This window comes from Thalassophryne amazonica, chromosome 13, assembly GCF_902500255.1.
Source record: "Thalassophryne amazonica chromosome 13, fThaAma1.1, whole genome shotgun sequence".
Taxonomy (NCBI): domain Eukaryota; kingdom Metazoa; phylum Chordata; class Actinopteri; order Batrachoidiformes; family Batrachoididae; genus Thalassophryne; species Thalassophryne amazonica.
Window position 1 is genome coordinate 30,509,888 of NC_047115.1, and position 15,518 is coordinate 30,525,405.

At 38.9% G+C, this 15,518-nt stretch overlaps 1 protein-coding gene across 1 annotated transcript in view; it reads right to left on the reverse strand.

Moving 5' to 3' along the window:
• Positions 1 to 15,518, reverse strand: part of sorcs3b (sortilin related VPS10 domain containing receptor 3b) — a 154,070-nt gene that overhangs the window by 49,605 nt on the left and 88,947 nt on the right. The window contains exons 3-7 of the mRNA XM_034184870.1: positions 15,394 to 15,493; positions 15,121 to 15,279; positions 5,651 to 5,724; positions 4,741 to 4,805; positions 553 to 671 (exon numbers count right to left, since the gene is read on the reverse strand). Of these exons, the coding sequence (XP_034040761.1) occupies positions 553 to 671; positions 4,741 to 4,805; positions 5,651 to 5,724; positions 15,121 to 15,279; positions 15,394 to 15,493 (517 nt within the window). The remainder of the gene's footprint in view (positions 1 to 552; positions 672 to 4,740; positions 4,806 to 5,650; positions 5,725 to 15,120; positions 15,280 to 15,393; positions 15,494 to 15,518) is intronic.

Genomic DNA, 15,518 nt, shown 5'->3' on the forward strand with positions numbered 1-15,518 from the left:
ATAGTAAGCGGCCAGTTTTAGTGGGAGTCTGACAGAAATGATTAAATGTGTTGAGGCTAACCAAGAGACTGAAAATTACTGAACTCTGCATGCAAATCAATGACAGTGGAGGGCATGTGAAAATTAAATTTCTAATAATGACCCTGGCTGCCACGTTCTTAATGGGAGTCAAAGTCAATGTGAGCGGTAATAAGGACACCAACCTGTCTATTCACAGGTCCGCTGGCGCGTGCTGTCAGCCAGCAAACACATTTTTCAGGTATGGAGTATGTCTGTGCAGAAACTCAAACACTGAACGTGCCTTGACATGAACGAGACAAAACATCATCAAAACACACATCGGGCCAGTGGGGAACAGGTGTGTTAGGGAAAGCCATTATGAGGGTTTTGATGGAAAAGCTGAATGCACACGAAAACCAAGAAAAGAACAAAACTAAATCAAAGTTCACAGTGACAGTAGCCTTTGTGTGAAAGGACGATGACAACTGTTTTGATTTAATCAAGACGCAACTCATAAATCTGAAGAAAATGGGAATGTATGATGAGTCGAACCTGTGTGAAAACGTATTCGTCCTGTACAACCAGGGAGTTGGTGTCTATATGTCCAGGAAAGAGGTACTGTCTGTTAGTTTCTGTACATCGATGGGCTCTGCACTTTACATACAGAGCGCCTGCAAAGACAGAAAAGGAACCAGTCAGCAGGAAATTGCAACTGTTTATCTCTGGATTAAAGCTAATGTAAAGTTTGCCAACTTTAAGTAACCGAGTGACATATCTTTGTAGTTTTTGACAGTCCTTACCAAAAAGAAGTTTATCCAAGTTGACCAGCAGCATGCCTCTTTTTAAATGAAAAGTATGCAAATATGCTTTCAATTTACTTGTTATGTACTTATCAGCTATACACCCAACAGATTATACTTAAAGTGTACTTTGTTTATACTGACAAGTATATAAAAAACAATCTCTGTACTTGCCATATACTGGATGTATCCCCAGGTAACACATAAATCACATATGGTAATGCTAGACTTCACAGTCTAGGGGTTAGGGACATGAGCTTACAACCACAGGGTTCTTGGATCAAATCCTGAACAGACTTGAATGTCAATGAAATCTTCTTGGTGTAGTTATATGTTTATGTTTTGCTCATGTTTTGTTATATGTTTGCTCACTGGTTACAATAAGATTAATTAGAAGGTAGCTTCTGATCACTAAAGTAGCATTTGTGTTAGAAATAAATAATACGCAGAGTTTTCAAACACTTAATTGCATTGCACATTTACCCCACATATGATCATCTGTTCAATGGCTCAAAGAAGCAGTTTACTCAGCAGTTACTTGTTACAGCTACATTAGCTTGTAGCTTCTGATTGCCTAAGCAATGTTTGTGTTATAAATAAATCAATAATGCATAGTTTTCAAATGTTTAATTGCACTGCACGTTCACCTCACATATAATTCTCTTCAGTGGCTTAAAGAAGCAGTTTACTCAAGTTTTGCACTTGTTACTATGACAGTTAGTTTGTAGCTTCTGATTGTGTAAATAGTGTTTGTTACAAATGAATAAATAATGCACCAAGTTTTCAAATGTTTAATTGCATTGCACGTTTAGCTCACATAGAACAGTCTCTTTAGTGGTTTAAAGAAGCAGTTTATTCACATTTGTGCCTTAATTACCTCATTAGTGGTGCTCATTAATGCTATGAATAAATAATACTCCAGTTAAATTCATTTTGCTTCTTGTTGCATGAAGCAGTAAATGCAATTGATATTCTGGTGTGACTTGTACTCTGGAAAATACTGTAGATTATGTAATGCAATAAACTTTTTGTATACTTTTTTGGTAAGGGAGGATTTCATTAATGCGCTTTCTGTACCTGCTTATTCCAGTTGAGGGTCATGGAGATGCTGGAGCCTATCCCAGCAGTCACTGGGCAAGAGACACCTGTCCATCGCAAGCCACATACAGACAGACACACTCACAACTGCAATCTATTTAAAGTTTTCAACTCACCTAACCTGCATGTCTCCCTCCCAGTGATCTGGGAGGGAACCCACACAAACATGGAGGAGACATGCAAACAGCATTCAGAACCATGACCTTCTTACTGTGAGGCAAAAGTACTAACCACTACGCCACTGTGCTGCCCAAAAGGGAGAATTTGAACACCAGAATTCTTGCTCAGAAGACTGTTTAGTCAGAGACCTAATCCTATTAACAATTCCATGACTGAGTTGTATATATCCGTGGTTTCTGGTGGGATTCAATCAACTGACCTTTTGCCCGGTAGACGAAAGTTAGCCAAAGAGTAATTCTCACTAGCCAAACTAGTAGGAACATATTTCAATCTGAATTTCACCTTGCTACATTTATTTTTGCACGAGCTTTACACCTGTGTGGGGTAGATTAATCAACCAAATGCCAGAAAGTCCTGTTTCTTGCTGTCTCTGTGTCCGTCAAGCTGGCTGGGTTTAATCACAGTGCTGTTGAGTTACGGCCAACCTTTTAATAAATTACAGGCCAAAGTAACAAATTGTTTTTGGGCTCAAAATGAAATCTCTCCTGAAGATGTCGGCACCAATGTACACATGTATTCCTTAGAGTGCTACAGCTTAAAATTCAAATAAACCAGCTAAGGCTAATTATTCACAAAGGAAAAGAGAAGAAAGAAAATACCATCTGCTGTATCTCATGTACTGTTGGGCAAGTCAACCTAATTCATTGTCATATTATAGACTAAAAACTTTACACAATTTCATTTTTGAAGTAAGGTTTACTGTTGTGATGGTAGCCAAGGATTTCATCAGTCCTACCTGGGCTATCATTGATCACTGTGATTCAGTCACTTCATTTACTTTTGTTTGTTGCACCACCGGTCAGCTTCATGGTAGGCTGGCACAGAGAAGGAGTTTAACACAAGAAAGCAAATCAAAACCTTGAGTCGCCCATCTGTCTTCTGGCAAACTATAACTGAAACTTCACATCTTTTTCAGAAAATCCTTCTCTGTGTCACTCCACTACGAACTTGTACTATATGTATACCTTATCACATGTCTGTTTATGTATCATGCCATGTATCATGTATCCAGCTAGACTTCACGGTTATCCTTCGGACTCGGGCTGATACAGATACAGGGTGTGATTACATAAACAGACAGTTAATAAGATATTTATCACATATTACAACAAAAATAAAGAACAAGAAGCATATAATTATCGTCAACTCCATTTAATGACAACTCATTTACTCACTACACCAACAACGTTCATTCAACATTTGTGCTAATAATAAATAGCATAACACAGTAGGTCTGATCTATATACTCATCAAAATAGTTAAAGAATAATCACAATCATGAACCATGTAGAACGAATAATGCAAATAAATCATTTAGACATGTAAATTACGGAATGTTCTTATGTCTCTCTATAAAGTCATGAGTGTCCTCTTCACTAACATCTTGATGTCTCACAACTGCAGTATGAGAATCAAGTTGTAGAATTCTTCCTGCTAAGGGAGGCTAAAGCTCTCTCACCTTGATAAGACATCTTGGTTGAATGAAGTGATCTGGATCCTGTATCAGGATCCTGCACTTGGCACCAGGGTAGCAGAAAATGGGGGTGTGTCATTGGTGGGGATGAAAAGCAGAGCGATACAAAGCCTGGTATTTTCAAAGTCTTTTTTGTATTGCCTGTTTTAAGATTTGTATTGCACTGATTTTATTGCCACAGCTTCCAGGGTAGTAAAATTGATAGGACAAGTGATTCATATGATATGATTTATCAGCCCTTTTTTTTCTTGTATCTCATGAGGGCTGGTTTCCGAGTATAGGGCAGATTTTTGTTGTAATATGTGATAAAACCGGTGATGCAACAGATAAAAGGAACAAACTATGTACAGTTTGTTCAATCACAGATACAGAAGCCTGTAACTTCTTTAGAGTTGTTGAGAGTGTTTTGGTGGCTCCCCTCACTTGGAAAATTTTGAAAAATTGCGTTGCTGTCCTCGTACCTATGGAACTGACTGTGCATAATTTAACTCATAAAAGTCACTTTTGATGAAACATACTTTTTAATACTGTTTCAACAGTCTTCCACCATGTGATCCACATTAGCTGGCCTCTCTCCAACTTGCTCATAAGCAGGCTCGAGAGCTTAAATTTGTGTTAGATGTTTCCCAGTACCACCTTAATCATTTCTGCACGCTAATAAAACAGCAACGGGCTTCCACAATAATCCCCAAACAACTGGTTACCTCAACAGTAACACTTACTGAGCAGGGATTAGTCCACTGCCACGTTAATCCTGACTCAGAAATGATCAGCTGTGACTTTTAATGTATTTAGGAACATAAAATACAGTAAAATCCCTAAATATGACAATGCAAAAGTTAATTTGCCTGACAAGAAGAGTTTGCAGCTTTTCTGACTGCACTTGGATATAATATTTTCAATGCATGAAAACCCTGTAATTGGTTTGACAGAATCTAGTATGCTGTTTAAAAGGGAGAGTTTAGGGTTCATTTGTGAGACACGGGGGAGAGATTATGGAGAGGAAACATCCATCAACCCACTAAAACTCTCCATTTTTGTCAGGAGACACCTATTCTCCTTTAGTCGACTTCAGGGACCAATTGGAACAGCCGAACAGGCCTCATCTTCCCAGTGACCTCGCTCTAAATGAGAGACAAGGGGCTCTGTGGGTCGCGTTACTGCGGCAAAGCAGAGAGCAGCACTCACGGCCTTTTGCGATGCGCGTCTCGATGTGGACCACGTCAGAGTCTTTGTCCAGCCCTATTGCTGCCCTAGAATGAGCAGGAGGAGGAGGTGGTGGAGATAGAGGAGGGGGAAGAGCATGAAAAATAAGCAGAAGAGAAAGAGAGGCCAGGCTGTGAGAAAAACATCACAGCAGAAGATGGACAGCCCTGTTTTCTGAAAGCCATAAAAAAAAAAAAAAAAAATGTCTGGATCTCCAGTAAATCAGTCGGTGTAGAGACTGTGCCGCCAGCTGTAATTAATCTCAATTCAAAAAAGCATAAACTGAGGAAACATCAAGGGGAAGGTTTAAGAAAACATCCAAAACTCCCATAAATATCTACAGCAGAAAAAAAACAAAACAAAAACATTATGAAACAGCTTAGTGTTTCATGCTATGCGGAATGATAACGATTTGATAATATGTGCGAAAAAGTGTTTCGGAGAGCACAAATAATGTATTGTCTCGGATGTCACTGTACCCGCTGTGGTCCCCTAATTTATCAAACCTCGCTGTTGTTCAAGCATGTGAAAAGATGTCCTCTAACCAGCGTCCTTTTTTTAACCTGCTAAAAAAAAAAAAACACATTTAAATTTGACACATACCACAGCGAACACGGATAAACAGCTCCGCATCAATATTCACAGCCGCATGCCGAAGCTGCTGAAATTACCAAATGACAGGAACAACAAAAACAGCATGTCATAGTCCTGCTATAGAAAAGTGAAACACAATGTTCACTGGAACCAGAGCAAGACTTTTTTTGTTGTTGTTGTTTTTTTTTTTAGTTGGCTTCTTGGATGAAAATCTGGTTTTGGACAAAAGTCATCAGATTCTTTTGACAGCGGAGGTCATTAACGGGATAATTACAAAGAGAGAGTCACATTGTCGTACCAGTAGAATCGCCCTGGCATCACGTTGTCGTGAACAAGCTGCCATTTCTTCCCAAAGTCCATCGAGCTGTACAGCTGCAAGACACAAACAGGCACATGTTCACTTGGCTTCTCATTTTAGGAGAGAAACACATTACTGAACATTAAAGGAAGTGGTTCCAAATTATTGGTCAGGCACTACAGTCCACAAGGGGACACAGAAATGCAAACAGTAACTTCAACCAATACAGGTATTTTAGGATGCCATTTTTTTTTTTTTTAGGTATTTTAGGGTGAGCCAAATGAATCATATTGGAAACATTTTGCATTCAGGCGTGGTATTGAGGCTGGAAGGCTTTCCAGCATGCAGTGGGCGGGAGGCAGGATGTAGTCTTTCAGACTGTTTGTGCAGCATGTGTCCAAAATTTTAATTTGTCTATGCGTGTTTAATTTTTACATTTCAAACTCAGTGGCTTCAAATCAGTAAAGAGTCCCAGTGCAAATCATAGAATACATTAAAATAAAATAAAATAGTATCAAATTATAGAATTTCTCTACTAACTGATTTGTAGTCCAAAATAAAAATATATTTTCCAAATGTTTGATATCGAAATCAGTGCTACAGACACATCAATCAGTGCTATAAACACTAACACAACAATCAAACTGTCGATACAACCAACCCAGTTTGTGATAGAATTATGAAAAGTACATTAATCTACTACTGGTTTGTGATGGGGCATGAAAATGGGGTGCTTTTCGTGACGGGGGCACCAATTCATTTTGTGATGGGGCAGGAAATGGGGAATGATGGGGGGATGCTGAGGGGTTATGGTTAGGTTTACCGGAGGGAAGAAACTTATGTTATGCTATGGTTAGAGTTAGGAGAAGGGGATAATTATAAATAACAAAATAAAATAAATTGTGTCATGAAAATGGGGCACTTTTTGTGACGGGGCTGATACAATTCAAGCTACAGGCAAAAGAATCAAGGCTACAGACACAACAATCAAAACTATGGACACAACATTTAAAGCTACAGGCACAGTATTCAAAGTTATAGATACAACAATTAAGGTTATAAGCACAACAATCATAGCTTTGAAAACAATAATCAATGCGATAGGCGCAAGAGTTGAAGCTGCAGATACAACAATCAAGAATATACGCACAACAATCATAGGTACGAACACAATAATCAAAGCTACGGACACAACAATCAAACTATACTCAAAACTATGGATGCAATACAACACTAAAAGCTACAGGCAAAATTACAAAAGCTACAACAATCAAGGCTATAGGCACATCAATCATAGCTTTGAAAACACTATTCAATGCGACAGACACAATAATCAAAGCTGTAGATACAATAATCAAGGCTATAGGCACAACAATCATAGTGACAACACAATATTCAAGGCTACAGAGGCAACAATGAAACTACACACGAAGTAATCACAGCTACAGGTACAATAATCTTAGCTATACTGTGAAGCCTGATAAGTTAATTTCACTCAGAAATTGATTACATAAACACACTTTAGTGAACCCAACTCATTTATAAGTCACTTATTAAAGAATGTTTGAACCAGTTCAAACAGCGGTACAAAAATATGTTTTTTTCTGGGTATAGGGAGGAGGAAGGGTAATGAGGGTTAGGGTGTTTTTGTTTTTTGCTTCGGCTTGTAAATATATAGTATTTTGTATGTAAGTAGGTATGTGTAGGTGTATATTTATGTTTGTGTATGTATATGTGTATATATGTATATGTGTATATATGTGTATGTATATGTGTATGTATGTTGATGTGTGTATGTATATATGTATGTGTATGTGTATATATATGTATATATATATATATATATATATATATATATATATATTGATATCGGTTTAGGTGTGTAGGAATCTATGTGTATATGTGGCAAAGAGTATTACTGGTTGTGGGGAAGAAGGAGTAGGGATAAATAAGCTGATGCTTCACCCTACCCCTTTTCGGACATGTTGGGTACACAGTAGGAACTTTTTTGTTGTTGTCTTTACTGATCTATCTTGTAATTGTTGTTGTATCAAATGTTCAAAATAAACAGTTTTCATTCATTCATTCATTCATTCATTCATTCATTCATTCATTCATTCATTCATTCAATGTTCCTTTAACTAAAAATAAATACACTTAAAAAAATTGTCATCAGTTTCAGGGTTTTTTTTTAAGTTAAAGTTACTATGGGGTTTTACTGGGTTTTTTCTGGGAACAACAATCATATAGCTGGGCACCACATTCAAAACTGTGGTGTCCATCTCAACAATCATAGCTGCACGTATCATAGCTGCCGGTATAAAATCAAAGCTATGGAAAAAAACAATCAAAGTGAGGATCACAACAATTAAAGCTAAACCACAGCAATCAAAACTACAGGCACAACAATCAGAGCTACGGCCACAACAATCAAAACTATACAAACAAAAATTAAAGATACGGTCAGAACAATCAAAGCTACACCCACAACAATTAAAGCTATGACCACAACAAACCAAATTTACAGGCACAACAGTCAATGCACCAAACATTTAATAGACACCAAACCAACTAGCACAACTCATCTCAACACATGAATTTGGGTAAGTCACTCAACAGAACATCTGGGTCAAACAAATTATCACATGTTCTGAGGCCTTCTGATGCAAAAATATTATTGAATGTGTGAGTATCACTTTGTGTTATCAGGAAAAAGCACCTCAATAGCTACTTTGCATAAACATTGGTATTCCAGGAAACATATTTATTGCTCTCCCATTTTCATCATACTTTGAAATGAATTTCCTCCATTAACCTTTGTCCACAACAGTTTGTTTTGCTGATACAAGTGTAAGAAACAGCATAAAACCTCCACAAAATTACAAAAAAGTGTATGCCAGTTAATTTCTACTTCTTAATATCAAGTTTCTAGAAAACTAACTACCACTAAAATGTTTTTTCATCCCGATGACTCATTGGTGTTTGATATTTGAAGAGTTCAGGCGCAAAACGCTGTATCTCTACCAGACCACTCTTGTTTTAAATAAGGATATTTACCTGATGGAAGTTGTACATCTCCATGAATCATTGTTTCTTGTTATTAAATGGTTATGCTGCACTGAACAAAATAGCAGAATCTCAAAAATCAACCTTTATTCAGAAATGTGTTAATTAGCAACCTTTAATAGATTTGGCTGCAAAACCTGGTATCTCCACTTTCAGTTTGTTTGCAAAACTCAGTAAGTCCATCACTTTAATATATGCTAATGCTGCATTTACTGATAGGCAGTACGCGTTATGAATGTCATATATGCATCATTCTTGGCACATTCCTGACATTCTTAATGTGACTTAACGCATCTGAATAGGTTTCTTAATAGTGCATGTTGGTGCGTGATATTCGGGATTTTTGTGGAGCATGTTTTTGGCTGTCAAAACATCTTCCACGAATGTCACGCACCGCCCTCATTTCGCCTCATGTTGTGGAGGTCGGAACTGAGCGTGTTGATCCATCTTGATTAGCGATGATCCTTAATAAAGTGTGACAGCGTTGTTGTCTGACGTGCGCACAATTAAACCCTGCTGCACCGCATTCAGTTTCATTGCTGCAGTATGCCGAAGGAGGACAGAGATGCCAAGTCGGCTAAAAGTTTCTTTCCAATGCTCCTCAGCGTGCTCCTGCAGGTGTTCCACCTGCTGCTGTGCCTGATGTTTGGGGAAAATGAGAGAGACAAGAGCCGCGTGGAGTCACACATCTGCCCCCCCCCCCCCCCCCGGTCTCCTCCTCCTCTCTGTGCCACTCCATGGCACAGAGCCCAACTAAGCATGCAGTCACAAAGTTCTTCTGGTGTGGATTTAAAGGAGCAAACTGGAGTGATCTGAATTTTCATCAGCTGATGGATGAATATGGGTGGGTGTGCGGAGACAATTCACCTCATTCACAACGTGACAGACCTTAACGATGTGGAACATTATTCTTGACCGTGCGTAATGGTTTCTGATAATTCTCCACCAACACGTTCCATTAATCATAACGCGTGGTAACATGTTGCAGCAGTTCCTGAGGACACCTGATGCCTCTGCCTCAAATCATCACATTCGTGATCAGCAACCAAGAATGTATACTTCGTGGCATTTGTGACGTGCCGTCGTTATGTGTAAATGCAGCATTAGAGAAGCTCTCGTGGGCGCCTCAATCTTTGCGTCACGTGATGAGATACATGCCAGTGAGTGGTGTGCTGTTCACTATGTGGTTTTGCACACAAACTGGGATGGCGCTTACAAGGTTCTGCATACCAACCGCATCTTGACTTGTATTTATCTTAGGATTTATGGGGTGTTGTAGAATTGATTTTGTTATTGGATACAAGCCTCTGTAAGCTTTCACTTGCAATGGTTATCTCATTTTCCATGGGCGTGGCATTTATGGGGTTTTCGCCTGAACTCTTCATTTCCTCATTATTAATGTTAAATACCACTTCTTTGAAATCAGCACATACAACTGTATCTTCTCAAGATAAGTCTATTTAGTGTTGATTTAAAATTAACTTATGCTTAGATAATGAAATTATCTAGTAATTTAGTTTCTATCTCCAAACATAAGGCAGCATTCACCTTCCAAGCCCACCTCTATAAACTGTGCAATAACAGGTTAAACATACTAGTCATAAGTTTGGCTATTTGCATTGAGTTATGGTAATGCGCATGCAGCGGTGGGCACAGTTATGCTAATCCGATAACTGCTAATTATCAAAGCTAATGTTTTTGCTAGCGGATTAGCTTTTCAGATAAGTTTTAAAACCATCGGACCATGTTATCTTCCAATAAATTTAGTTCTGAGAACTTTCAGTCTGATAAATTTTTTTTTGCTGGTCAAGTGAACAAAGTTTAACATTCAAAAACGTTTGTAAACCCTAAAATCAAACATTTTATTCCGTCTGTTGTGTGTTTGTGGCAGACTGGCTGTCTGTCGCTTGCTGATTATGTCATTGTTAAGTGCAAAACATGATTGGCCAATCGACGTAGGGAACATTGTGGGTAGTGTAGTTTAGGTTCACTTTGGACATTAGAGTGAGTGTTATCGTCTTCTCGACACAAAAACAAAACAGCCTAATTTTAACATTATTTTATTTTATTTCTTTGTGGCTGATGGTATAATTTAATAACCAAGACTCATGGGGGAGAGGAGCTCTCACGGTGCAGCTGTGTACACAAGGACTTTTCTTCACTGTTTAGACACTCTTTTGGATTAAAGAAAGGACACTTTATGTGGATTATTCTTCAGATGAATTACACTGAAACTAACAGGTAAGAATTTATATTTACTACGTCTTTTATTCTGCCAATCAATGCATTAATGTACATATGTCGGTTGTTTAAGCCGCAGGGTTCAAAGTGTGTGAAAAAAGCATCAGCTTCGTAAATGATGGTATATAATAGCGAGATAAACTGTGGCTTCTAATACTGTGTTTTACTGCTTTTGAAAGATGATGACAGTGTTTGGGGTTTTATTTTTTTATTCATTCATTTTTTGTGCATTGTTATGTGTTTGTGATCCTTGAATTTACCCAGCAGCCCCTGTGGAGCTTAAAGTGAAACTGGTTTATCAGAAGCCGACAGTGTAATTTCACGTGGCCACGTCCGAATCAATACTAAAAGTTATCGATTATCTGTGATAAAGATACATTTTTTAGCAGTTTATTGGTTTAGGGTCATAAAAGATAACTTTTCAGTTATCAGATTAATGGTTATCGAAGATAACTTTTTGGTTAGCTTTGCCCACCACTGTGTGCATGTTAGTGAAATAACATTCAGAAAAACAATCACAGTGCCTAGCTTTAAGGAAGCACCGCTAGTCACACGCCGCAGAATCTTGTGTCGTTGTGGACGACCTCCAAAAATCATAGACTGATGGACAGTTCTATGTACATGACATCTTGCTTTACTGCACACAACATGATGGTTTGACATGAAAAGATTACGCAATTACTGATAATAATAATAATAATAATAATAATAATAATAATAATAATAATAATAATAATAATAATAATAATGAATATTTATACACAAATAAACTAAAAACAATATACTGCAAAAAAAAAAAAGTCATAGTTCACATTTGTGGTGTTTTATTCTGGTGTGGTTTTGCCTGTCTCTAGTGTTGTGTATATTATATTCTAGTGTTGTTTTATAGCTCTCTGCTCTTTCTACTTTCTGATATTCATTCCTCATGCTTCCCTAGTGATATTATCTTCCATGTTAGTTATTCTTTTCATTATCAAGCAGATTATCCCCCATGTTAGTGATTCCTTGTGCTTTTAGTCTGACGTTTCCTATGTGTTTTCTCCTTGTAGCTTTACTTTCTGTTAATTGGATTCAGGCTTCATGTGTTTCTCCACTTCTGCATTAATTGTTCCTCAAATGTTATTGCCTCTCACTATCATCACTCCCTTGCTAGAATATCTAGCTGTATGCGTACTCTCACATTATTTCTCCATGTTTGTCTCTGGGTTACCAACTCATGCTGCCCTTCTGTGTTTCTTGAGATTAGCCTGCTGATTCCACATATGGTTGCCTGCTATGACTGATCACTGTGTTCTGACCCTCTGCTGCTCCCCATAAGGACACGGTTTCCTGTTGGACTGATCTGCCGTGTACCTGACCTCTGCGTGTTCCAGTGATCAATCTTCTCACCTGCCTTTTCATGGACAATTGTGGGGTATAGACTGTTGCTATTGTGTGCATCCCTTAAGCCTCTTGACTGTATTTAATCAACTTTTGACCTCCCTTCATTATGAGCCATTGTAAAAATATTGAAACAGTGCTTATAAAAGTCAAACATTCCTCTAATTTTGATTTTAAAAATGATGCAAATTATTGGTTGAGCTAATGTGGTTCCAAAAAGGAACCGTTTGAACTATCTGCCATGTTTAGTTATGTCACTGAATCCAATAGCTGTTGAGCCTGTTTGACCATTATTTTGGAGACCAAGCATTCAACAGTCAAAACTATTCCATAACTTCATGAAACTGACAGTCCAAACTATACCTTTTTGAAAACCATATGATCAGACAAATAATGTAGTTTGATTGGATATGATTGGAGTAATTTTACATTTTGACCCTTGTATTGACTCCTATAACCATAGCTACCTCTCTGGGATGGCTACTGTATATTGTTGTATAGGCCATGGTATACTGAGGTTGTTTGGGGAGTTTAAGTGATCCAGATTAGGTCAAATTGGCTTTGGGTTTATGGACTATGTCTGTTGCATCCAGGTGTCACTATGTTGTCATTATACTGTTGTATAGGGATTGGGGAAAATCCATGTGGAGCCTCCTTTATAAAAAACAAACAAACAACATAACCACAGGAGAGCATTAAGGGTCATACCTCTAGAAGGTGGCAACTACTGTACTATGGTGATGAAGGATTGTCCACTGCATGGTGGTGTCCAGCTCCAAATGTAAGGTGGCTCATGAAGGTAGGGACGTGGAACATCCTTTCTCTAAGCAACGATGCCCATCTTTCACTCATACAGTTTAGTTTAGAATTTCTCAGATTGCTCATAGATGAAGAAAAGGAACCATCACACAGTTCACCAATGAAACACCATCAGTTAACTCATTATCAAATCAATTTTATTTATATAGCGCCAAATCACAACAAACAGTTGCCCCAAGGCGCTTTATATTGTAAGGCAAGGCCATACAATAATTACGGAAAAACCCCAACGGTCAAAACAACCCCCTGTGAGCAAGCACTTGGCGACAGTGGTAAGGAAAAACTCCCTTTTAACAGGAAGAAACCTCCAGCAGAACCAGGCTCAGGGCTTATCAGAACCAGGCTTATCAATCATACAGAATAGATACGAGGTCTGTGATGAAAAAAGCAGTCCTTTTTATTTTTTTCAAAAAATAAATGTATTTGATTCATATGTTTTTACGTCAGACATGCTTGAACCCTCATGCGCATGCGTGAGTTTTTTCACGCGTGTCGGTGACGTCATTCGCCTGTGGGCAGGCCTTGAGTGAGGAGTGCTCCACCCCGCCCGTCGGAATCTCTTTGTCTGAATAGCCGCTGCGAACGGCGCGCGTTGCTTTATCAACATTTTTTCTGGACTTGTGAGGGATATCCGAGTGGACACTATTCGAGAAATTAAGCTGGTTTTCGGTGAAAAGTTTAACGGCTGATGAGAGATTATGGGGTGTTTCTGTCGCTGTAAGGACTTCCCACAGAGCGGGACGTTGTGCAGCACTTCCAGGCGCCGTCGTTGGCCTGTTTCGACCTGAAAACATCCTAATTTAAGGCTTAATTCACCCAGGACGTCGTGAGAGAACAGAGAAGATTCAGAAGAGGCCGGCATGAGGACTTTATGTGGACATTCCACTGTTTAAGGACATTTTGTAATGAAAGACGTGCGCGCAAATCTGTGTGCGCCGCGACAGGAAAAACACCTCCGTGTTGAAAACCATTTGTAAAATTCAGGCGGCTTTTGATGGCTTTCAACAAGTGAGTAACTGAGAAGTTGTTTAACAGCTTGGGCATGTTCCAACTTGCCCGTTAAGGTTTCCAACGGAGGTGTTTTTCCTGTCGCGACCCCCCGCGGTCGGGTCCGGCCCGACATGCGACTCTGCCCGCACGTTCTTTCATTACAAAATGTCCGTTAACAATGGAATGTCCGAATAAACTCCTCATGCCGACTTCTGCTGAAAGTTCTCTGTTCTCTGACGACTTACTGGGTCAACAGAGCCTGAAATGTGGAAGTTTTCAACTTGAAATGGCGAGACGCTGCCGCCTCGAAGCGCAGCTCGCCGTCAGGCACCGTGGGCCGTCCTTAAAGCGACACTACAGACCAAAATCTCTCATCAGCCGTTAAAATGTTTTACCGAAAACCAGCTGAATTTATCGAATGGTGTCCACTCAGTTGTGCCTTACAGTTTTGAAAAAATTTTGATCAAACAAAGCAGCAGTCTCTGAGCCATTCCTAAACAATGAAAAAAAACGACGAGAGGGTGGGCGACTCCTCACTCAAAGACTGCCCACAGGTGAATGACGTAACCGACAGGTGTGAAAAAACTCTTGCATGCCCACGAGGGTTCAAGCATGTCTGATGTAATCACATGTGATTCAAATCCATATGGTTTTTTAAAAAAATAATAAGGTCTGTTACTTTTATCACAGACCTCGTATATTTTAAGTATGAATTTATACAGAAAAAGTGCTATGAAAAAACCCTGAAGCCCCCAATTTCTTTGTGACCTTTAGAATACCCATACCTGACTTTCACATACAGTATAAAAAGAATGTTATTTATTGACACATAGTCCAATATGCTGTGCACTGTAGTTTGACATCTTTGATTGAAGGCATACTCGCAAAAACACCAGAATGACAACAAAATACCACACTGAAGAATCTATAAAATGTGAGGATCCCATTTGATGTCCAGTAAAAGCAGTTTTTACCTTGCTATCATGACTGTAAGCCAGGATCCAGTTCTCCTGTGTGGGGTGGAAGAGCAGACTCTGGACGTTGAAGTTAATGAGATGCTTCTCAAAGCTTGCCCCTTCATCCGAGCTGATGAGAACAGCGCTCTCTACCTCTGGGTCACTAAGCATCATTATCTAAAGTACAGGTAAGGGATATAGCATTACTGAGAGACAGAGGAAAAAGCTGTAATTTGATGTGAAGAAGAACCTCACAGGAGTTCAAACAGAGAAAAGAAAGAGACTGCTGACCTTCTGTTTGTTGGTGAGGCAGACGTACAAGTAACTTAAAACTGTCCTTGAGCCCAATTTGTCATTGAGTTTGACGTAGGTGCTTCCATAATCAGCAGATCTGCACACAAAGGTTGCTTATGTTT